Here is a 23,918-nt window from a genome sequence, read left to right on the forward strand (position 1 = left end):
GATATTGATAGTTAAAGATTGTTACTCCTATTCTCAAAAAGTGGTGACGGGATATGTCTCAAATTTCGTATGTATGTTCCCATAGGCCCTGGTTGTGCATATTGCATTTTGGGGAACCGAACAGTCAACAAGATGGCGGACCGGCCCTAGTTGTGCGTATTGTATTTTGGAATCGATCGGTAAACAAAATGGCCGACCGGTCGCCATCGTGGGTTTTGGTAGTCAAAGTTTGTAAAGCAGAGAAAATATCTCTTCTTTCAATTATCAGACATAGATCATTCTTTGGTGGGCGCCAAGATCAGTCTGGGATCTCTTGTTTCCTCTGAGCTGCCTTCAGTTTTACTGTGAAGTTATCCAGGGGTGTAGAGATCGTAAGTGTTCGAAACCCTTGGAGTATCGAGGATGGGCCAACATATGTTACATAGATAATTCTAGCCAGGTTTTTTGTTCTTTCCCAATACCTTTGTTGCTTGAACTCTAATAGCTACCATTTTTAAGATTGTCTGTACTTGGATGTGGAAAGGGCACGGTTATGGAGTTCCCACAAATACGACGGTTCAGTCCTGTCTAAAATGGTTCTATGATTTACAGGGTTTAGTACAAACCTTTATAGCCGGTTATTTTAACAGGAATGTTTATTTTCACTATTTATGGGTCAGTGTCGTGATTGCCGAAAGTTTTTGATATGCTAGTAAATAAGTTATAATGTTTACTCTTTATCGTAAGATCACAGTATGTAATTTTTATGGTAGGAAAATGTTTACATTCTCGGAATAAGTAAAAAAAAGGGAAAGTTTGGTCCTAGAGGCGAATAACCGGCTATACGGTACATGTTATTATTTTTCAGGTCAGTCAATCCTCGAGACAATGCCATGGTTGATTGTACTACGCTACGTATACACTACACTTATCCACACGTGTAGCGTAGCGTAGTACAATCCAACATTGGGTCGCCGAAATTCAACTTGGATGGATTAATTATAGAACATTACAATTCATGGGGAATCATGAGGTTTAACTTTAGAATATCTATTGTTCTAAGTTATGAATGAATTGAGAAATTTTATCTTTTATCCAACATAAAAGAGTTATTGCAGGACCAGATAGTCAATAGTAATCAGGCATTATTACAATACTGAAATTCGTTACAATCTAGTCATCATCAGGATCTAGTCCGACATATTATAATTTATGTTTATTTTATACCATCATCCATTTATTAGTGCTTCTGATGTAGTCAATTCAGTATCACGTGATTTTAAAAACAATCGTCATGTCATCTGTATTTTGCGCTACAATTGATTGAAATATCCGTATATGCCGACCCCCGAATCGTTGTATGACGCCCCTCGTTATAGTCACCCTCGTCGTGAGCTTCGATCCCGGGTAGTTCTCTAGCTGTAACTTACTACTGTGGGAGTTTCCCTAGAGAGGTTCTCGGGTAAAAGAGATATGGCGGCTTCAAGGACGAATCGTTTTTCACTGGTTTACAATACCGTATCAATTTTATCAGATTAACACATAGATATAAAGTAGGCTAAACCAGCATGAATAGTGAATGTTATTGTGTATTTCTTAACTCATCACTTTATCTCTGTTTCTTGGTGTATTAAATTTTGTACATTGTAGCGAAGACCGTGTCTGACAGTTTGTTTAGTCTAGGTGCCATTACCACATTGTACCTAAGGTATAACGGTTTATTAATTTTCCGTTTACGTCTAGCGACTAAAGCTTACCATTACTGCACGACATTTGCAACTATTTTTAATGATAAACCTATTATTGAAATCGTACGATGTAAGTACCAACCCTGTCCCCTTCCTACGCCATCGATGCTTTGAATCATAATCGGGGAAATGTATGAGAAACAAGTGTTTTCTAATAGCATACCTACGTGTTATACTCTGACACACTCCCGCTTAAGCTCACAAAGTTCGGGAAATCTAAAGTAGAAACCCCCAAACCGAGTAGTAAACAACAAACACTGTGTGTTTTTGAGTGATTTGTTACATTACTTTACTATTTAATTAATATAATAAAATGTATAATAATGTATCCTTGCTACCTTAGCATTTTTGTTTCATTTGGTGCAAACACCGATGTTAACCTGGTATGTTTAAAACAGAATATTTCGAATAATTTCCAGAATTCCAATTTTGGAAAGAAACAGTAATACGTAATATTCGTATAATAAAACAATTGATGCCCACCGTGATGGAGCGACATGACGAATTGCCCACCCACGAGTCGTCATGTCTCCCTCTGGCTACGACCCTCTGGGTGACATAACGACTCTCGGGTGGTCCAAATCGTCATGGTCGCTCCATCACAGGGGGCATCAAATTGTATGATGTGTCAATGTGGTATTTTAAAAAAATATTTGAAATAAGTTTTAAAATAAGTGTTTTTTAATTAAATGTTTTTTGTTGAAAACAGTGTATATCAAAACGACTAGCTTGTAGAGCCTTTGTTCATTGTGTTTTTATATTTAAAAGGTAAGTTGTTTTTTTCAAGCTAATGTAAAAAATCCCATAGAAACTGTCCCCACGAGCCCCAATTTCCTGAAACTTTGTAAATTGAAAAGTACTACCAGTTGTCCCTTAAAGATAAACAAATTCTTTTATCCTTTGTGATTTTAAAAAGGCCCAAAAGGCGTCCTGGAATTCTTTATTAGTCATTTTCATTAAAACTACCTCTGCACAAAACAGGCCAAAAAAAGGTTAGCTTTTGTTAAATATTCTACAATTTTTATTCAATAAATCATTTGAGTAGATCATGATACTTTATATTCCAAGGTCATTTTCTTTTAGATTTTTTAAAACGGAAAAAATTTGTTTGAAATAAAACATTTTACGAAAAAGTAACACTTTTTGGAAAAAAAACGAAAACTGAAACATTGCTCTTTGTACAATCATTCATATGCAACCATGTTACTGGTTTTGACCACTAATTTTACCCCCAACTAAAAATACTCCCCATGACATTTTTCTGTCTAATGTGTAAAATTATGTTCAAAATTAAAATCCGGGAAAACAGATTTTGAGTGACTTAAAAATAGAGTAGTGCATGTAGCAAACCGGACACACTTCTTTGTTAGTAAACATTTTTGTATACCTAGTTTATACATTTCCAGTTTGAATGATTCCAGAGTCCGAATATAAAGTGAAAATCAGTTGTACAGTAATAATTTTAGATGCTAAATATCATGGTAACACCTTTTTAAAGTATTGGTTTGCCATGGTAACAAAACGGAAGAGCCTTTTGATTGGCTGAAATTTAAAAATGTGATGTCAGAATTGAGTGAAAATTGGTAATATAGAGGTTTACGAGGTATGCTGAATAACATGGTATCCACTGTTCAAAAAGATCGTTTGCCATGGAAGCGAAAAGGAGGCCTCTGATTGTGTTGAAATTTAGAGATTGTCAGATTTAAGTGAAAATTGATATATAGGGTTATAAAAATATGCTGAGTAACATGGAATCACTTTTTAGAAGACTAAGTTGCCGATGGAAACAAAATGGAGGTCTCTGAATTGTGAAAAAAATTTAGATATTATTATATATTATTGAAAATTGGTACATATGGGTTATGCCCGAATGAGATAATAACAGTTTTAAATTCATTGTTGTCCAATTGTATCGAAATAAAAGAGTCCGTTTGATTGCTTAAAATTAAGATTAGCAGCCTTTGTGGTGCTGGTATTATTTTTAAATATACATATTTTTGTATGAAAATCAAATGTAACTCTCCCTCGTTTAATCATTTTTAATTCAATTTAAAATAGTTTTTTATCTACATAAGAGAGGATGATGGATAATCTTCATTTGTATCTTTTGCGTTTAAGTTGCTGACGAAAATATACTTCTTTCCAATAGAGCATATCTAGTCATATCTAGACATTTTTGTACTGTTTGGGAAAATGCTGGAATAAAAATGCAATAATTTTAGAGTACATATGTTGGTTAACAAAAAAGTCTATCACTAACTGTTGTTTTATCATGGTGTCTATGATCAATTTTAAATTTATGGTCAACTAGGGCAAATATTGATTTTTTAGAAAATTTCCCTTGCTACATTTCAGCATATGAAATGCTATTTTTCCCGGATTTCATTTTTTTTTGAAAAAGTATCTGTTATAAGATTATACTTATAGCATGTTTATAAAAATGGTTTAAAAGTGTGGACAAAATTGAGAACATGCCAAATATTTCGAGCAAACCCAATATCCTCAATTGTTATCCTGACAAAAATTTGAGTTTTTTTTTTTTTGCTTCAAAATCAATTTGTCGTAAAAATAATTCGTAGATATCACCATTTGGTGATGCCACTCACAGTTGAACCTAGTAAACCTCGCCTCTGTCATGATGAGCGGTTTCTTAATCTTTGGATCAAGGACAATAGTTTTTACCCTTGATACACTGGAGGAAGTTCCTCGGGTTATCCCTAAGGGTTCGTATATGTCGAACATTGACGACAAGTCTGGATATGACCACATCAGTCTTTCGGTGAACTTCAGGAAGTATTTTGGTGTCCAGTTTGGGGGATGGTACCTTGTCTATACTTCCCTTCCCTTTGGATTTAAAGCTAGTGCTTATATTTACCAAATGACTGGTATGTCGGTTACAAGCTACTGTAGGCAGCTTGGTGTACCCTGTCTTCAGTATATCGACGACAGGTTGATTGATGAGGTTACAGCTCAAGGTGGAATGAGCAAAGATCAATGTGGTAATCCTCAAAGAGCAACATCTGATTTTGATTTTTAAACATATTTTTATTGTCGTAAATTATTGACAACAGGGATTGGACACAAGTTTTGCCAACTTAGTAACGTCCTCTCCCGAATACATAATATGAATATATACATAATGGACAGCAATGAAGACAATACATATATATAAATATTAATCAAAATTTTCTATTTTAAGAATGAAGGAGAAAAGGGAAAGATAGAGGAGTATAGGAGAGGAGAATAGTTATTTATTAAGTTATAATTATTTGTAAAAGTGATAATTGTATACATAGTTATCTGACTGGCTGGGAAACACCGATCGGTTACTTCCTTAAAGAACGTTGTCCATTATACACATTCCATAGAAAACATTGCACTGAAGATCCACTCGAAGCCATTCCTTTCCTTGAAAATCTTTCAACTACACCAGCCAGCAGATACAACTAATTTATACTGTTGACATGTGTATAACATGTAATCTATTAATCAACTAAGATACGGGGTAGATATAGGAAATGGGGTAGGATGCTCATAATGTCAAAACCTGCCAGTACTATCAATATAAATTTGGACTGCCTTTGCAATATTAAGGTTACAGCTCAAGGTGGAATGAGCAAAGATCAATGTGGTAATCCTCAAAGAGCAACATCTGCTTTGTACATAGTGTGTGAAGTTCTTGTAAGAGTTGGCTATTTCATCGGCTTACGGAAGTCTGTATTTCAGCCCAGCCAGATCCTACAGTTTCTTGGGATGTTGGTGGATTCGGCTAATCAGTGTTTTCGTATTCCCCCCATCAAGATTGAGAAGTTTAAGTTACTTAGAAATTCTGTTTTCAAGGGTCAGTGTGTTGATTTAAACACTTTACAACGGTTCGCCGGAAAGTGTATTTCTTTCATGCTAGCGGTTCCTGGTGCAAAGTTGTTTTATTCGGGAGGTCAATAAGGCTATCGGTAGGGCAAGCAAGAACAGTCGACCAGTTATGTTAGATGACAAGCTCCTAGAGGAAATTCAGCATGTGGGAGTTCATGGGCACTTTTACAGAATGGGTGCCATGGAGAGCTGAGAGGCATCTCCAGGTTAGTATAGCAACCTAACAGATGCTTCCTTGTTTCGGTGGGGAGCAGTGGTTGGAGAACAAAGAGGCATTGGGGATTTCTTCCCAACAGATGATGACCGCCCTATCCACATTAAGGAGGCAGACGATGTGCTAAAAACTATTGCCACCCATGAGGCGAGCATGAAAAAACCATAGGGTTGATGCACATGTTGACAATAAGGCTGTGGTGGCTGCATGGGAAGGACAGTGGTGTCGAAGCTCAGAGTTAAATGATCTGATAAAGGGGATTTTTGCAATAACACAAAGAAGCAATATTGACCTACGCTTACAGTACATACCATCAGCGGAGAACCAAGCAGATCTTGAATCCCGGCGTAAGTCTGTGGCAGACTGCAAGTTGTCGGAGTCTGTTTGGGGTCGCGTTCAATTAGTTTTTGGTCCCCACACTGTGGACCTCATAGCGGCTGGACTCTAATGCAATGCTAGACAGGGATGGCCAGCGTTTACGCCATTTTACCCCATACCCATTACAGAGTCTGCAGGTGTGAACATTTTTGCTCAGGACCTTTCTTCTGAGAGGTTTCCTTATGTCTTTCCCCCATATTGCCTAATTTCTTCTGTTCTTAAGTTCTTGATAGAACAAAAACCAAAGCAGTGCACTTTCGTTTTTTCCAAAACCTGGGGTGTTGCCTTCATGGGTGGCCTAGGCTATGTTCACATGCTACAGACAGGCTCGAACTGGGACAACGGGTGATACTAGTGTCATTTTGGGTCCATCAAAGTCTGGCTTCAGTCCATTTGCTTTAGGTACTCCCTTAATGGTGGCCAGGCTTGCCTTTCCCTAATTTCCAATTAGTTGAATGAGCATTTTTGTGCATATTGATAGTGGTAGTCAAGTTGAGGTGCTATTACAATTTCCAATGTTGCAGGGATCGGTAGTGTTCCCGGTACCATGGACCCCGATGGTGATTACAGGTGCTTCTTGCTGCCCTTTGACCAATAGCGCCTATTCCTGTAATTTTCCTGGAGCCCTCCTGCCCAGGCTGGAATCCCCCCAGTCAGTGATTCGCATGCCAGCGACAGATCACAGCAGGCTCGCAGAGCTTGAACGAAGTATTGATAGTACTCCTTATAATCAGAAGAAATCAGCTTTGGAACGTGAATTGCTAGCGTTTTTTTGATATATTGTTTGCAATATAAGGCGTATTTCTCCAGAGGATATTTGCCATTTCCTTATAAAGAAGGATGGGAAAGGGAAGACACGAATTCATTCAGTTAATTGCCCATACTTGGGTAGGGTTGGGCCATCAGAATGCGAATGCCCGTCCAGATTGTCTGCGGGAACAGTTCAGTCACTTGTTGGTCAGTTAAAGTCCATCTTTAAGGTGAGGGGACTCGGGGTGAATGGGACGAAGGTTTGTGTTCTGGGAACCCAGCAAGTAGCTTGAGGGTACAGAAATATGTAAAGGTTAGTCAAGCCAAGCCCTTTGTGTTTTTGGGAAGTTGACAAAGGTTTTTGGCCACATTGATGATCTTCTTTCTAAAGGCAGCCAGAATCCTGCTGAACGATTTGTTCTTCTACGAGACCAGGCTTTCTTTAAGTTGCAATTTTTCAGCGGGGATAGGGCTGATGATTTGGCAAAATGTTTAACGCAGGAGATTCATCAGTTTGAGGATGGGGCTGGTCTGTTATTTGGTCATACAGTAGGTAAAACCTTGAATAATGGGAAGGTCAATGAGTTTACCGTGATGAGAATGGACAACAGAAGTGTGTGTCCCAGTTACAGGTTTGGAGAAGTATATCTCTGGGGCAAATTCGGTAGGTATAGACTTGAGATATGGCTATCTGTTTAGGCCATTGGACAGGGCAAGAAAACTTGTTCTGGAGGAGGCTGTTTCAACTTCTTCTATGTATAACAGGCTAAAAGGCTATTTAAAAGACATGGGTATAGACGAAGGGGAGACAACCCATAGCATAAGAGGGGGTCTGCTGTGACTATGGCTGTGTCAGGATACGATGATGCTGGGGATATTATGAGTCATTGGGATGGTCCTCCGAACAGAGTTTAGAGAGATATACAAGGTTTGGGAAAGTCCTACAGAGAGGTACGGTGAGCAAGAAGTTTAGAAATGTTGCAGAAGCCCCGGAGTGGGCAGAGCAGGTGTATAGTGCACTAGATAGTCCTGATGCCACACGTCCAGCCTTCAGTTAACTCTGCAGCCGAGGTGCTTTGAATGCAATGACTTAGATATACATTTTTACTGGAATTTTGAATGATTGTATTATCATAATATAAATTTTATACTTTGCTGTTAATGATAACCTGTAATTTAGTTATGTTTGTAAATACGGTACTAAAGTCACTGAGAGTGTGTGCTATTTACAAATGGAGTACACGTACAGTACTGTACATAGTTTAGATAATTCAATTTCAATGTCAAATGACTATTGGTTTTAGTTCTGTACATCAATTTATTCATAAATTTTATAGTTCAGATTGCAAACCCTTTAATCTTTGCTGAAGTATTGTGTATTGTCATGCTCTTGCACCTGGTTTAATACTTGGTCACTTGGATATATAAAACATGGGTTTTTAAATGTGCAGTTTTTGAAGTAATTCAGAAGTAATTTCTGTAATCAATAACTGTTTTTGTAGTTTCCTTTTTCGCATCAAATAGGATTAATCATTTTGAAATCTGATACGCATTTGTAATCTTGATATGACGGTCACAGGACCAAGTAGAGAAAGGTCAAAGGCCAACTGAGAAGTAATCCATTTTGAACAATTGTTTTGTTTTCAAGGTCAAGTGTTGTTTTTTCTAGTTACTGTAGACAGGTGTTAATTGTGACATGTAATGCTGTAGGTATCAACATCCCATTCATGGTTGTGTATGCATTGTTTGTGGGTTAGGTTATCAATTAAAACCCATAAATAGATTATGGTACATGAGAACGTCAATTGGTCAGATATTGTAATAGTTATATAAAATTCACCATTTGTTGATATATTCACAATTTTTGCTCCTTAAAGTCATATCAGGGTTTAGATGAGTTTTGGATGTGAGTGTTGGGATTGTTTTGTTGAGGTTAGGGATTATAGGAGGAAGAATTTGGGAACTAGTGGGGGTAATGTGAGTTTTCACCCAATACACTATCCAAAACTCATCCAAAGCTCAGCTATCCGAGCGGGAGTATCAGTTGAGATAAATTTATATCTCAACTGAAATCACGCGAGAGATTACGAAATTTGTCACTTTTCACTTTTCGAGAAGCGAGGTTTGTGACATTAAGAGGCATATAAGATATTCAAGTACTGCAAAAAGAAGACAAAGAAATTCTGCTATAGACTAGAGGAGAACCACAAGCGAGATCAGAGGATAATATTTGGCACCCACCCACCCCTCCCTTTTATGAATTTGGAGCTCTTGCTCTGGTACCTGAGTTATCACCCAATGCACTATCCAAAACTCATCCAAAGCTCAGCTATCCGAGCGGGAGTATCAGTTGAGATAAATTTACGACAGAACCGATCGATTTATATATTTCTTGGTGTGTGAGCCAATCTTTTCGTTGGGGAGTGGTGAATCCAAAAATGTCGCTCTCCAATAAAAATATAGGCTTGGCCTCTTCATAGCCGTGCTGTAAATCGTTCATCATGTGTTGACCACTTTTGACCATCTTTTCAGCGTAAGTTTCCGACTGACCGTCCGCCATGTTTTACCTGTGCATGTATAACGATCTCACTGCTCACCAACAGGTATTTTATCACCAATCAGTTCAAATCGCAAAATTTCATCAAATTTCTGCGATTTATCCACTTCACAACTACTTACACACACTGTCTGTTTTATGTTGTGTAAAACACTGTTTTGAAGAAAAAAAAATCACAATATTGCTGAGCCGAAGTAAACCACGTCACACCGTGGTTCATGGGGACATCACTCTCTCCCGTTCAAGCTTTGCCTGATTTTCAATGTAAGTACTATCTTATTACTGTAAATAAATATACTATCTTATTTAAAGTTATATGTGTCATAACTGGGTGAAATTTTGACATGTTATTTATTCTTCAGTAATCTATTGACAATCATCAGGTTTGATGAATTAGGCTGTGAAAATCATTCAAATGAACATAACTGCAGAAATTACTTTATAATACCTAATACGACTGCATAAACCTGAATTGAAATTGTAGAGAAATAACTTTGCTTCATGGTCTGACCGTATGGTTTTATTTCACTCCACTGTAAATGTGAATATAATTATTTTGGCAGTACCGCCAAAAATCACAAAATTGAAACCTATACATTGTAAGTATCGCAATTCTCAAAAAAATATCAAAGGTTCATCTTGAATCGTGAGTATGAAATTTACGGCACTTATAACTTGAAAATCGATTGTCATCATATTAAAACTATTATTGAGTGGGCATTGAATTTTTTTCCGGGTCTTGACGAAAAATACATTGTAAAATGACTACAGATGAAACATATCGGAAAGCAATCATTGCCCTATGTTGTTACTACGACACTGGTCATGAAACATTTAATGACATAAGTATTAAAATTCACACGGGATAAATATGGAAGCCAATTTTATACATGTAATTATGGTAATTTGTTTTGCTTTCATTTATTCCATTTTGTGTTGCATTTCTTATTCACTGTGATTTTTTTTTGTTGTGTATTGCGGAAATGTACCTTTTTGTCCTGAAAGGGGTTCCCATCCTCTACATTCGCCTACTGAACTTGTTTACTGCAATAATGAATATTTAAAAAAAATACATAATTATGAAAAGAGTTTGAAATAGTTATCCTAGTTTCGATGTAATTATTGATAACTTGATGATGATAATGGTGGTGGTGAGCAAGAAGCGAAAATGTCTTTTATAGTCAGTATCGTGTAATTCATAATAAAAAAAAATGAAAACGATAACGATCAACATAGCTAACAATAGAATTCTTCACTAATTTGTAGTGAACATATATTACAATATATATAAATTTTCAGTTATTTACTTTTCTATTGCAAATTTTCAGCTAGCTTCTCTTATACATTTTTGGTTACTTCTCATGGCCGAGAAAAGCTAACACTGTTAGTTCAGAATTCAGGGAATACGACTCGTGGTGAGTACTTTGTCAGTATAATGAAATCAATGGTATATCATGTAGAGAGGTAAATAGAAGATATTTAGATCTTTAAGCACAGATTTTCTCTTCTTTCTTTCCCTCCGACTTTCATCCCCGAAAAGCCAATGTTATTTTAAAACATACAGAGAATTCTCAGAAAAAATAACCGGTATCCTATGCGCGGAAGCCCCACAAAGAACATGAATCATTGTTCATGTACTCCTGAGTTACACTGCTAAAGGTGATTTTAATGTCCAGGAGGGGGTGTAGATTACATCTCAGCGTGTAAAACAAATCTTTTTTGGTTTGACCATCGAAAAACGAGTTTTATTATATATATTTCATCAAAGAGAGAGGCCAGATTCTTTTAAATTATGCGTTGTGTAAACATGGGCATATATCAGCACAGATAAAGAGGTTGTAACTGTAAATTCAAAAACAAAAAAAAAAAAACAGGGTTAAATAATATTACAACATGACACATTAAAGATTTCTTAACATTGATATGGGTGAGTCTTCATTCCTTGTACTGATATAGAATAATATTATATGACTCTTTCATATATGGATATGAAGGATAGAGATATTCTACCAGAGGGTCACAAAAAATGTAGTAAAACCCGAGGCTTGCCGAGGGTTTTGCAACATTTTGTGATCCCGAGGGTAGAATATCCCTATCCTTCATATCCACTTATGAAAGAGTATTTTTCTTTCATACTTCGACGTTTTATTGCAATGTTACAACTATAATATCCCGCCATTTTGATATAATTTTATATCGGAAGGGCTTGGTCTCGGTATAATACTGCAATAGGTAATAGATTATCACAAAACAAATAATTTAACTGTATAGAAAGGAACACAATTACAAAGCAATGAATATATAAACTAAATAACAATAAAAACTTCATAAGTAAAAACCAAAACCAAAAATGCATAATAATGACACAAAGGTATCACCAGCTTTACAAAGTATCGTGTTTAATACACAAAAAAAAACGTACAGGATATTGAGATTGTTGTTTTAAGGTATCCTAAAGCTGATACGTTTCCCTATTGACTCGATATTTTTACAAAATACAGTACGTGTGCAATAGGTATAATAACAAATCTGAACGTATTTATTTGAGAAACCACTGATAAGAAAATCTACCCATATATAGTGTCTAATGACAATATGTAAACGTGCCATCTAGAATCAATGTTGAGATGATTTATCGTGAAATATATTAGAATGATCAAAACCGACCGTTTAAATACTTATTTATATCAATAAATATATGACTCCATAAATCTCGCATTGTCTAGCCACTTTTGATATCGAACTGACCGAGAAAACCAAGAGAGATTTGAAGATTTTATACTACTACAGTCTTATTACAACTACACCAGTGCAGGACAATGGATTTCACCCTGGAATATGGTATTCTACATATTTTGTGGCAATTGTTTAACATTTTCTATATAACGCGTTGATAAATACAATATTTAATGATGGTATTGAATAAATATATGCAATCGTTTTCAACAGTATGGCCATGTTCCAAATGTGGATATCAGAAACAAATGGCGTTCCGTTGGAAATGTGGAGTGTGCAATGCCCAACGTTCCTATACATCGTATCCGAATACAACTACTGAAAATACAGGTATGTTACGGGTGTATAGTTTCATTTACTGCCAAACTGATATTAAATACATTTCACAAAAGTTTTCAAGGTTTCCGGAAAGTACCATTTTAGACACGTATTTACCGATAGTGATTTCTTGATAAAGATTATACAATGACATGCTCCTCCCTACTGTTGATCACCAAGAAAAAAATCCATTGCCGACACTTGACTTTACCGACACCACTGTCTTTACATTAATCTTACGGCCGAACACATTTACATAGAATGTCTGTAAATCAGGTTTCACTGTATAAATCAGAATTGTTAACATTAGATATAAGGTATTAGTCCCCTCTGTTTATTAAACTTTGGATATATATTTTGCATGCCTTAATATCACACTATTGACTCGTGGTGTACTTGATACATATCCATGAAAATGTCCATATATCACCGTACTCACCGTATAGTCCTGAAAATAAGTCAATGCTTGTTTTAATTTTATTGATTAATGTGCTGTAATAAAACACTATATACAGGAGTAATGAATATGCTTCTAAAGTAACAAAAATATGGTACATGTAGTAAATAAGCTGTTTTTATTTTTTGTTTGTGTTTTGGAAACCTTGTCCCTCGGTAATGGTGGTCAAAATCTGTCTGTAAAAGATCTCTTCATTGCTTCAATGCTTGCTTCCTAATCATGAGTTTTCCCAGCGAATCAATTGAACTCATTGACAATTCACGGGCAGTTCACAAAATGAACAACCCTCCAGAACGCCTTGGCATTTTGAACAGGCAACAGCGTACATAGCGAGGAGAATAAAGGAAACTGAGGCTGGACTACGGTAAATTGTTTTAACAGAGTATGCAAAGTACCCATGAAAAATGTATACCACTGTTACAACCCACTTTGAAAAAATAACGTACGTCGAAAAGAAAATTCAAACTGCCTAAAATATGGTGCAAACTCAACGTACTTTGATATTTTTTTTCTCAAAAATGTGAAAACGCAGTTAGAATATACAAAAGTACGTAATTCAATAAAAAGAATAAAATGCAGTTATAATATGCAAAAGAACGTGATTCAATAAAAAGAATAGACCTCGTACACAAAAAATAAATCTTGACAACATTTTCGCCTTACAGATGAACCTCGAAAATCCGAACACTTGCGCCCTTATTCCGAAACGTCCAGATTTCGAAATTGCCGGACTGCTGGATTTTCTTTACTTTATACAAATGTATCATGGAATCTATTTCTTAACACTTCCATCCAGATTACGAGTTTTCGCTTTATGAAGCAACTTATTTTCGATATAGTACACTTAGCCTGATAAACATTTATAATTCGTACGTGTACATGTTATTTGATATCTATACCACACGTACGTACACAAGGCCACTAAAATACACTCATAGTAAATGTGATGAAGCATATATAGATGGTCACTATCTGTATGCAAATTATGATTTACTAGTATATTGTGATAATATGTAAAATATCGCGTACAAATTTTACTCCTATGTTTTGGCGTTTCGTTAAGCGAATATGTTAATATTAAGATCGGATAAGATAATGTTTGCAATGTTCAATATCTCGCAAAAAGTGCTTACCATGGTCACCTTTTACTTTCAACGGAACTGGACTATTTTTTTAAGAAAGCAAATATCTATGTTTAAACAGACAAATTAGCTAGGCTATATTTGTGTTGTCACATGACTCTCTATATCAATGTAAAAAAGTAATTTTGGTTGTTACCTGACTCTTTATATAAATGTAAAAAAAGTAATTTTGATTGTTACCTGACTCTTTATATAAATGTAAATGAAGTCATTTTGATTGTTACCTGACTCTTTATATAAATGTAAATGGAGTAATTTTGACTATTAACCGGTCAATAGTTTGACTGTTGACCGGCGTGGAACGTTTGCATGCGCTTTATATTGTTGAAATCATAATTAATTGTTAATTGTTGACGTCATAAACACCAGCGCGCCGGACCCAAATACCGGTATTCTTTCAGCGAAAATCTTTCTCGCCAGAGGTTGTGATAAGTTTAAGATTGTGGTTCAGGTAACAAAACAGTTGTTTCATGTCTTTTTAGGCCATGGGCTAGGAGGGTCCCACATGCACCCCCCCCCCCCCCCCCCCAAACCTCCGAACCAATATTTTTCTGAAACCTTATGACCCACTGATCACAAATCCAAATGTTAACATTGCATAAGTTGGGATGAACTTCCGTTTATGACGTCATCAAGATGGCCGCCATCTCGAATTTCACTAAAAATTGAAAAATAGTCATAACATTAACATTTTTCAACCGAAGTAGACAAATGAGGTATCAAAATGACCACAATAGAACAACAAATATATATCAGGACCAAAAAATCCAATATATGTGGTGATTTTTATGCAGGAAATGAAAAAATCGGATTTAAAGCTCAAAAATGGTGATTTTTCAGCAAATTTTTCATATTTTGTTTGACGCAGCAAAAATGTTTCCCAACAGCAATCTATTATTTCTTATAAGTTTTTTGACCACTTGTCAATCAGTTTTAAGCAACAAAAACAACCAAAACCAATGTTAACATCGTATAAGTTCCGGTTATGACGTCATCCAGATGGCCACCATCTCGAATTTCACTGAAAAATAAAAAATAGTCATAACATTGACATTTTTCAACTGGAGTAGACAAATAAGGTATCAAAATGACCACAATAGAACAACAAATACATGTCAGGACCAAATAATCCAATATATGTAGTGATTTGAACGCAGGAAATGAAAAAAAAATATTTTAAGCTCAAAAATGGTAATTTTTCAGCATTTATTTCATATTTGGCTTGACGCAGCAAAATTGTTTCCCAACAACAAATTATTATTCACAATCAGTTATTTGACCTCTTATCAATCTGTTAAAACAACAACAACAGAAATATATAGAAATGCAAAAGAGAATTGTTATATCATCATTTGGTTTACAAAACATCACCGGATGCGGCATATGATTGTTATTTTTTCCAAACCGCTAACACTACAGTTTCCTGGTGTCTTGGAATTTCCTGAATATAACATTGGCTATTGACGATTTATATCTTAACAAATTTGAATTTAAAGTTGGCTGAATATCTAAGTGGGACTTCAAAATAATCCATTTTCATGTTCGAAATTGTGTAGACTAGTAGCCTCTCAAACTGAATTATTACAGCAAAACGCTAACTAATAGCTATAGGGTATCAAATTAAAGTTCCGTAAATACCATGACACTTTTCGAAACATATGGTGTCTTTTAGAATGAGCACATCCATTGTTTATTTCCTGTGTATAACGCAAGGAAATATAAGATGGTTACTACAGCGTCACATATTTCTTTCACTAGTTCTTAATGCTAATCATTTTCGTTGTGCGTGCTTTCTCGCCAGAGAGTCGTCTTCGACCTCGGTGACCTGATGTGACATTACATTACCGGGTTACCATCGTGGTTCTAACTTGTCAACTGTCCATGGTCAGAGTTAAGATCAGAAACATCGGTTTCAGGGATGTGGGAGCTCTTCCTGTTTCCAACCTAGTTTCACCTAGATTCACATATCTTATATTATGTTCCAGACTTCCCCGGCATGATGGAAAAGACACCAGATCAACATCTGCGGAGGATTGAGTTGGTTCTCCTTAATTCGTATGAAGCACAATTCCTCATTCTTGTGAACCTCAGTGACCATAGGTGGCACAGGCGGATTCTTTGAGGTCATAAATGAGGTCTGCAGTGAAGTTTCACTCTTTGCCAAGTCTGGAAAGCACTTTAGAGAACTTTTTACTGGAGAGTCTTCAATGGTCTCTTTGCGCATATACCAGATGTGACACAACCAGCACCTTACACGGAGCGGGGAAAGTCAGACCAATGAAAAACATTTAACATTTATGTCCTCATTAATGACCTCAATGATATCACCTGTGCCATTTATGGTTGCACGAGGGTCCACAAGATTGATGAATAGTACTTCATACAAATTATGGAGTTATGTGCTAAGGAGAACATTTGGTGTAATTTCCATTATGCCGGAGAAGTCTGAAACAGCATATACATACGATATGTTACAATCTGAAAGAGATCCCACATCCCTGAACCTGTTGTTTCTGATATGAACTCTGGTCATGGATGGGTCATAAAAGGCTAGAACAACACTGGTAATGCAGTGTCACATGAGCTCATCGACATCGAAAACGTCGATCTGGCTTTCGACGAATTGGATACTGATATCTCGAGTACTCTGATTCGGACTGCATGTACCAGCTACCAGATATGCCGAGTCTCTTCAGTGGATAGGTCAGTGAGGCGAGAAAGCACGCACAATGATAATGGTTATCATTGAGAACCAGTGAAAGACATATTATTTAGTGACATTGTAGTAACCATCTGACATTTTGCTTATGCTATGCATAGGAAATAAACAATGAATGTGCTCATTTTCAAAGACACAAACGCTTTGGGAACTATTAATGATATTAACGGAAACACCGGCTTAGCTTAGGTTACATTTGTTACGCTATCAGTAGGTGTTGTGTTATTTTTGAGACAATGCTAATCTACAAAATTGAGGATATAACAATAATTCTTTTTTTGCATTTCTATATATTTTTGATGTTGTTTTTTAATTTACTGATTGATAGGAGTTTAAATAACTGATTACGAGTAATAATTTGTTGTTGGGAAACATTTCTGCTGCGTCAAGCCAAGTATGAAAAATTTGCTGAAAAATCACCATTTTTGAGCTTAAAAGATTATTTTTTTTATTTCTTCCGTACAAATCACTACACATATTGGATTATTTGGTCCTGATATGTATTTGTCGTTCTATTGTGGTCATTTTGATACCACATTTGTCTACTTTAGTTGAAAAATATTAGTGTTAGGACTATTCTTCGTTTTTTTCGAGATGGTGGCCATCTTGATGACGTCATAACCGGAACCTATACAATGTTAACATTGGTTTTTGTTGTTGTTGTTGTTTAAACTGATTGATAAGTGGTCAAAAAACTTATTAGAAATAATAGATTGTTGTTGGGAAACATTTTTGATGCGTCAAACAAAATATGAAAAATTTGCTGAAAAATCACCATTTTTGAGCTTTAAATCCGATTTTTTCATTTCCTGCGTAGAAATCACTACATATATTGGATTTTTTGGTCCTGATATGTATTTGTTGTTCTAATGTGGTCATTTTGATACCTCATTTGTCTACTTCGGTTGAAAAATGTTAATGTTATGACTATTTTTTTTCAATTTTTAGTGAAATTCGAGATGGCGGCCATCTTGATGACGTCATAACCGGAAGTTCATCCCAACTTATGCAATGTTAACATTTGGATTTGTGATCAGTGGGTCATAAGGGTTCAGAAAAATATTGGTTCGGAGGTTTGGGGGGGGGTGCATGTGGGACCCTCCTAGCCCATGGCCTAATTGATGTAACGCACGATATGGGTAGCAGTGTTTCAAAACCCACATATTCGTTAATTAAAGGGACTAAATAATTACATTTACATAGATTTCTTAGGTATTTTTACTTCCTATAAACGCTCTTATACCTGAAATTAAAAAGTTATCAAAATAACAAAATTATATTGGAAAAATTGGCAATGTTTGTCAACATTAAAATGGTTTATATAAACTTATTAATTTTGTTATTAACACAAAGTACACAACTTTAACTATTATTTTTATCTTTTATTACAAGAGATTTTTTTTCAACGATTTAGTCCCTTTAAAGCGTTTTTTGGTTTTCTTCCCTTTTCATATAATTTTATATATCTTATCATTAAAAACATTTTTAATGTACATTGATTGCATCTGAACTATAGGCGGTGCAGATTAATTGCGTTTAGATTATCTAAATTACCAAGATAAACGTCACACGTAACATTTACAGGCGTGTTAGTTTCTTGCACCTAAATCGCGCCAGACATGCGCACAAGCAAATGAACATTATGTAAAGATGCGGATATGATGTATATGTGGTAAGATTGATGTATTGATGAAGTGTAAATCCCAAAAGCTATGTGCCAATAAGTAAATCAACCGCCCATAATTGAACTTCACCTGTCTAAACTGTACTGACCGCCGCCATCACCCCGAACACCCCCCTTAACGAATATCAGCGCCCAAGACCCTTCCCCCCATACAGATCAAAAAAAAATATTCTCCTTTTCGGCCTTGCTACCGTAAAAACCCATCCCACCTCGCCCTATTAATCTCAAATGCCAAATGTCCCACCCACACCCCCCGCCCCGTTTACAACCGTTGAAAACCCGCTGCAAACGTACCGTACCTGTAAATTTAGATCCTCCCAAAGCCTTTTCTAATTCCATATAATGCATCATGCAAACATACACAAGATATCGAATACAACAATAAGGAACCTAATGAAACCATGAATCTGAATAAGATGCAAATTAGAGTATTGTGTGCTATATTTAGTGACGTCTGCCATGCCATAAAAACATGTAAATGTTAACGTGGACACTTGACCCAAGATTTGTTCGCTTCCCCAAAAGATAAGTAACCCTTTATAGCACACATATGACTCCTTCCATAAAATCCTAACCACTCACACCAGTCCACCCAATGACCCCATAACAAAAACTACACAAGCAATCAACACCCACTTTCCATAATAAACCACAAACCATGAACATAATAAGTTCCAATTCTTACAACAGACTATTTAAACATCCTCCCGCTAGCCATGTCCGACTAGCACCCCAATATAACCATGCAACAATTTCGTGAGTTCCAACCACAATATTATGTATAAAACCAGAAAACAACAAATGCTTTGCATATGATATAATTGTACTAACTGACAGATATATGAGACTAAAAAAAAACAAAAAACTGTATTGAACATTCCCATTCATAGAAACTACAACAATTTCATCGTTTCTAGATACAATATCAATCAAAACAAATTTAGGAGGGTGTCCATTAGCCCTACTGTCATTAATTAAAAACCTAAAGGCTCTACGATAAGTTTAACTAACTAGAGAGGAAATATCAAAAAACACACGCCACGTTAACTTAATATATGATAAAAATTATTAAATTTTAACACTAAACTAACAAAAAGTAGAACCAAATATGGGACTGTGGGTATACGTTAGGTAACGAGCAGTATTCGTGTAATGTCGTCACCGTCGGTCGTCGAATCAATCCATATCTTAAAAAACAAAACATCACATAATCACGCAACACTTCATTCGTCAAATCATCGATAGCATATTCAAAGCTACTGTATGACACTGTGGAGGTTTATGGTTTACAAACAACAATTACACGGACACTTTTAACTAATTACCTTATATATACATTATCGGGGTTTAGAAACTAATTGTGCACACGCCACATATTTAAACAAGCGAAGCAGTAAGAAAAGAAATATTGCACTTTGTCCCCAACTCGTTTTTCAAAGTGCGTTGATAAAATTCCCCAGTGAGCAAGACAACGGCACTCCTGATTTAGTTTTTTCAAAAGTGCGGTTGATATTATGCAGCAACTATTTAACGCACATAAGGCAAAAAAATTAACAAAGTGCGATATTATTTTTTACAAAGTGGGTATTATAACACATACCACTAGTCTCGGGTTAAAGTAACCAAAAAACAATGAAACAGAAGATAGTCCTTTAACAGATCCAAACCTTTGTCAAACTTGTTTAAAGTTAACTAATGTAAAAGCTGCAGGAAACCAATAGACAAAACAAGCCTATTAAACGGAGCCGATACATGCATTTTTCGCCTTTCATGACAAAATGACAAATTTCGATACCAATTGAATTGATAATGAGACGAGATTCCTTTTAACATGTGAATGTCAGTATTCATAATATATTTATTAAGAAATAATAATAATTTGTAATAGTTAATGGACACAGAAAAATACGATCAAGCTTAATACCTATTGGGGTGTCGAAGTTAAATCTTAACTATTTATGCTTTCGAAGACATAAAATTAGACCAAAGTATTATAGTGCAAACAGTAGATTGATACCTACGACTAGTCCCATAACAAGTAAGGAAGTATAAGCACCCTAAAGCAAAACATACAATTTATAATGCCTTTTAAACCAAAAGGTTTTATAATGAAGAAACGGGGCATAAAGCATATAGTGACACCCCTTTCAACGGGTCAATAATATTAACAATTTACAACTTAAGTTCAATGTATACAATTGGCAGGGATTGAACATCTAATGACAGTATACCTAGAGAATGAAGCTATCGAAAACGGTATAATAAAAAGGATCCCCCCTTTTTCTGGACAACGATCCGCGCGGTTAGTCACCCCAACTGTGCACTTACCGCGGTACGCAACTTTAGTTTCGGTGACTATGACTACAGTCAACCACAAAATGCTCGTCATGAATGCGCATAAGCGCTTGAGGAAAACACCCTATTTTAACTTGTCGAATACTCCGGAAATAATATGATACAAATCCCTGTCCAATTAAGATGAGACCAAAGTGAGAAATGTTAAAAGCATTTGGGTATTACGGACACCTGGTGACCGCGGCCATGCCGTCGAGTTCGTGGGATACCCGTAGGAAAGGGTTTTACAAAAGATATAGCAGTATTACGAGGTCGACCACGTTATGTCTGATATCATTAGGTAGACGACATATGTATTAATCAAATGACTAGTACTGCTAACTACTTAGAAGAAGGACTTGGACCTGCAAAACACCACAATACAGAACTGTATCCAGGATCCAAGCCTTCCTTTAAAGGCTATCTTGAGGAAATGCAATCAGAGATACCTTGCGTTTGACAACAGCCAATCAACCGATAAGGAAGAAGATGCAAGGGAACTGATTCAACTAGTATGCGATATCACCGCCAAGAATGGTGGCAAGTGCTATTCGAATGAGATGTACGAGGAAGCGGAGAAACAGTACAGGAGAAGATTGGAAGAAATGAAACGCCAGCAGATTGAAGAAAAGGAACTCGAAAAAGAACAGATTAGGCAGACGCTGCAAGACAATTTCCAGACCCAACTAGAAGACCTCCAGAGAGAACAGAATAAAAGTGCACGCGAAAGTCTGACTAAAGAAAATGAATTACATGCACGAATCACTGAGCTTGAAAAAAGAATTAAAATCGCAAAACGGAAACGACCCAATGACATGGTAATGGAAAGCAACTTGTCCCAAAACACCAATAGGGAAATGACATCGCCTGCACCATACCAGAAATTACAACACGAAGATTGGAGACAGGAACAACGATATACAACAATGACGGGAAATGAAGAACCGTATCAAAAGATAACGCTGGAAAGTAGCAGACACGGAAGGGAAAATGCACTGAAAAATGAAAACTATGAAGGTTTTTGGAGGCAAAACGAACATTTAAGAAGAGAACAAGAGAACGAAAAACAGACAGCTTTGATGGAAATGCTGAGAAAATTACAAGATCGGTTTGATAAAGCTGTGAAAAAGCAGTGGAAATATAAGGAGGAAAATCAAACAAGACAACAGGAATACGAAGAGCGAGAGCGGAAATGTAGAGAAGAATATCGACGGAGAGAGCAACAACTCCTCGCTGAAATGGATAAAAAATACAAAACGCTGCTCTCGGATGGCATTATGCGATCAAAAGTAAGAAAGGAATATGAACATGAGCGATCAGGTGTGATTTCCTATTTGTTGAGTAGTGTGAAAACTGTTGGCAGGGGCGTTGCCGGCTTAGTTAAGCGCATATTCTAATTACTTATTACTATATTCAATAGCCACATGCATTCTAAACGAGAAAATGATATTGGTTGTCATGATAAAAAGCTACCAAGTTTGTTCAAATGAATGACCTTGACTGCAATTCAAGATCACAGGGGTCAAATAGGCTAAACTATTGAGCAACCTCGGAAAATCTAAGAATTTGAAATGACTTGTGAATACCTAAAAGGCTTAGGTACTTGAAATTTAGCACGCTTGAATAAATGAATGACCTTGGCTGCCATACAAAGTCATTGGGATAAAATAAGCCTATATATTTAAACGGCTTATTGTCAATAACTAATATGCTTAGAGACCTGATATTGGACCTGCAGCATGCTTGGGAGAAGGTCTACCAAGTACATGTGTATGTGCTTATGAATACGGCTCGATAGCGGAAGTGCGAGAGATTCGACGTGATTTCGCATTTTGGATACAAACAAACCCACGTGACTCGGGTGGTACAGTGAAATGTTTACGCCCGCGTCTGTTTAAGTAGATAAATTAGCTTTGAGATTTCTTTTTCTGTTAAGTCTTGGATAAAATATGCTCTTTTGGACGAAAATAACGATCTTACAAGTCAGATTCAGCAATATAACCGGTTTGAATGAATATTTACCGCATACATGTGTACATGTACACCAGTCGTAGGACCGTAGAGCGATATAGAAGGTATATGGGTAGGCCTAACCGAGAATATGAAAGACGATTTAAGAATTAAAACGTTAAAAATTTAATTCATAAGTAAGAGGTCTATACGTCTATTTATATCTGTATAATATTGTCGCATATAACATTTTTCCTTGGGTTGCCAGGATATTTTTTTCATGTGTAGACATAGATCTACTGTACAATCACATGGCATTTGTATGCCAGCTAATAAAAATAAACTACAGTACTAGGCCTATTATAGGTGATATTTTCTATGGCATGTAATCAGTTAAAAATCATATAATGAAAATAATCAAATAATTGATTTATTTATATATAATGTATTGGTAAATTAGTACTATAAAAATCCACATCATTTAAAAATATTACAAATCATGACATGCCCCAAAAGTGTTTTTTAAAACTTAAATCAATTGTTTGTAGTTAGTTAGTTAGTTAACCTACATTTATATTGATTTTTTTTTAAATTAAGTGTTGTGTAAATATGACACAATATTTATGTAGAATCTAGATGACCACATCAAAATGGCGTTTTAGGAAAATACTGAAGTACACGCATTTCTAATCCCTTTATATCTAAATCAGCATCACATTGAAAGTAACTTGTACTGAACTATAAGACAAGTATTAGATATAAAATATATAAAGAGTTTCTTAATTACACATTAAAACCTGAGGAGGAAAGGGGTTCTTACATTTACAATGTATGTCATTTCTCTGCTTATTTTCTAAATCCATATGCATTTACAAATTCCTTCATAATTCATGCATCATAAATACTGCACCATAGATATGTACATATATATATATTTTTGTTGTATTTCATTAACTATATTATAATTAATAGTTTTAATACTGTAGTGCAATTTAGGTCAATTTAGAAACATTTTACAGCACAAAACAATATACTTAAAGTGAAGATAAATGTTGAAAAAAAAAATTGCAATTTTGTTA

General features: G+C 35.7%; 1 protein-coding gene across 1 annotated transcript; it reads left to right on the plus strand.

Moving 5' to 3' along the window:
* The first annotated feature begins 5,743 nt into the window (after nucleotides 1–5,743).
* LOC138313750 (golgin subfamily A member 6-like protein 1) lies at nucleotides 5,744–22,938 on the plus strand. Its single transcript, XM_069254057.1, has 3 exons — nucleotides 5,744–5,806; nucleotides 12,449–12,565; nucleotides 21,240–22,938. The coding sequence occupies exons 1-3, from the start codon at nucleotides 5,744–5,746 to the stop codon at nucleotides 22,284–22,286; spliced, it is 1,227 nt and encodes a 408-aa protein (XP_069110158.1). The 3' UTR covers nucleotides 22,287–22,938.
* Nucleotides 22,939–23,918: the final 980 nt, after the last annotated feature.

The sequence above is a fragment of the Argopecten irradians genome, unplaced genomic scaffold (assembly GCF_041381155.1).
Source record: "Argopecten irradians isolate NY unplaced genomic scaffold, Ai_NY scaffold_0883, whole genome shotgun sequence".
Taxonomy (NCBI): domain Eukaryota; kingdom Metazoa; phylum Mollusca; class Bivalvia; order Pectinida; family Pectinidae; genus Argopecten; species Argopecten irradians.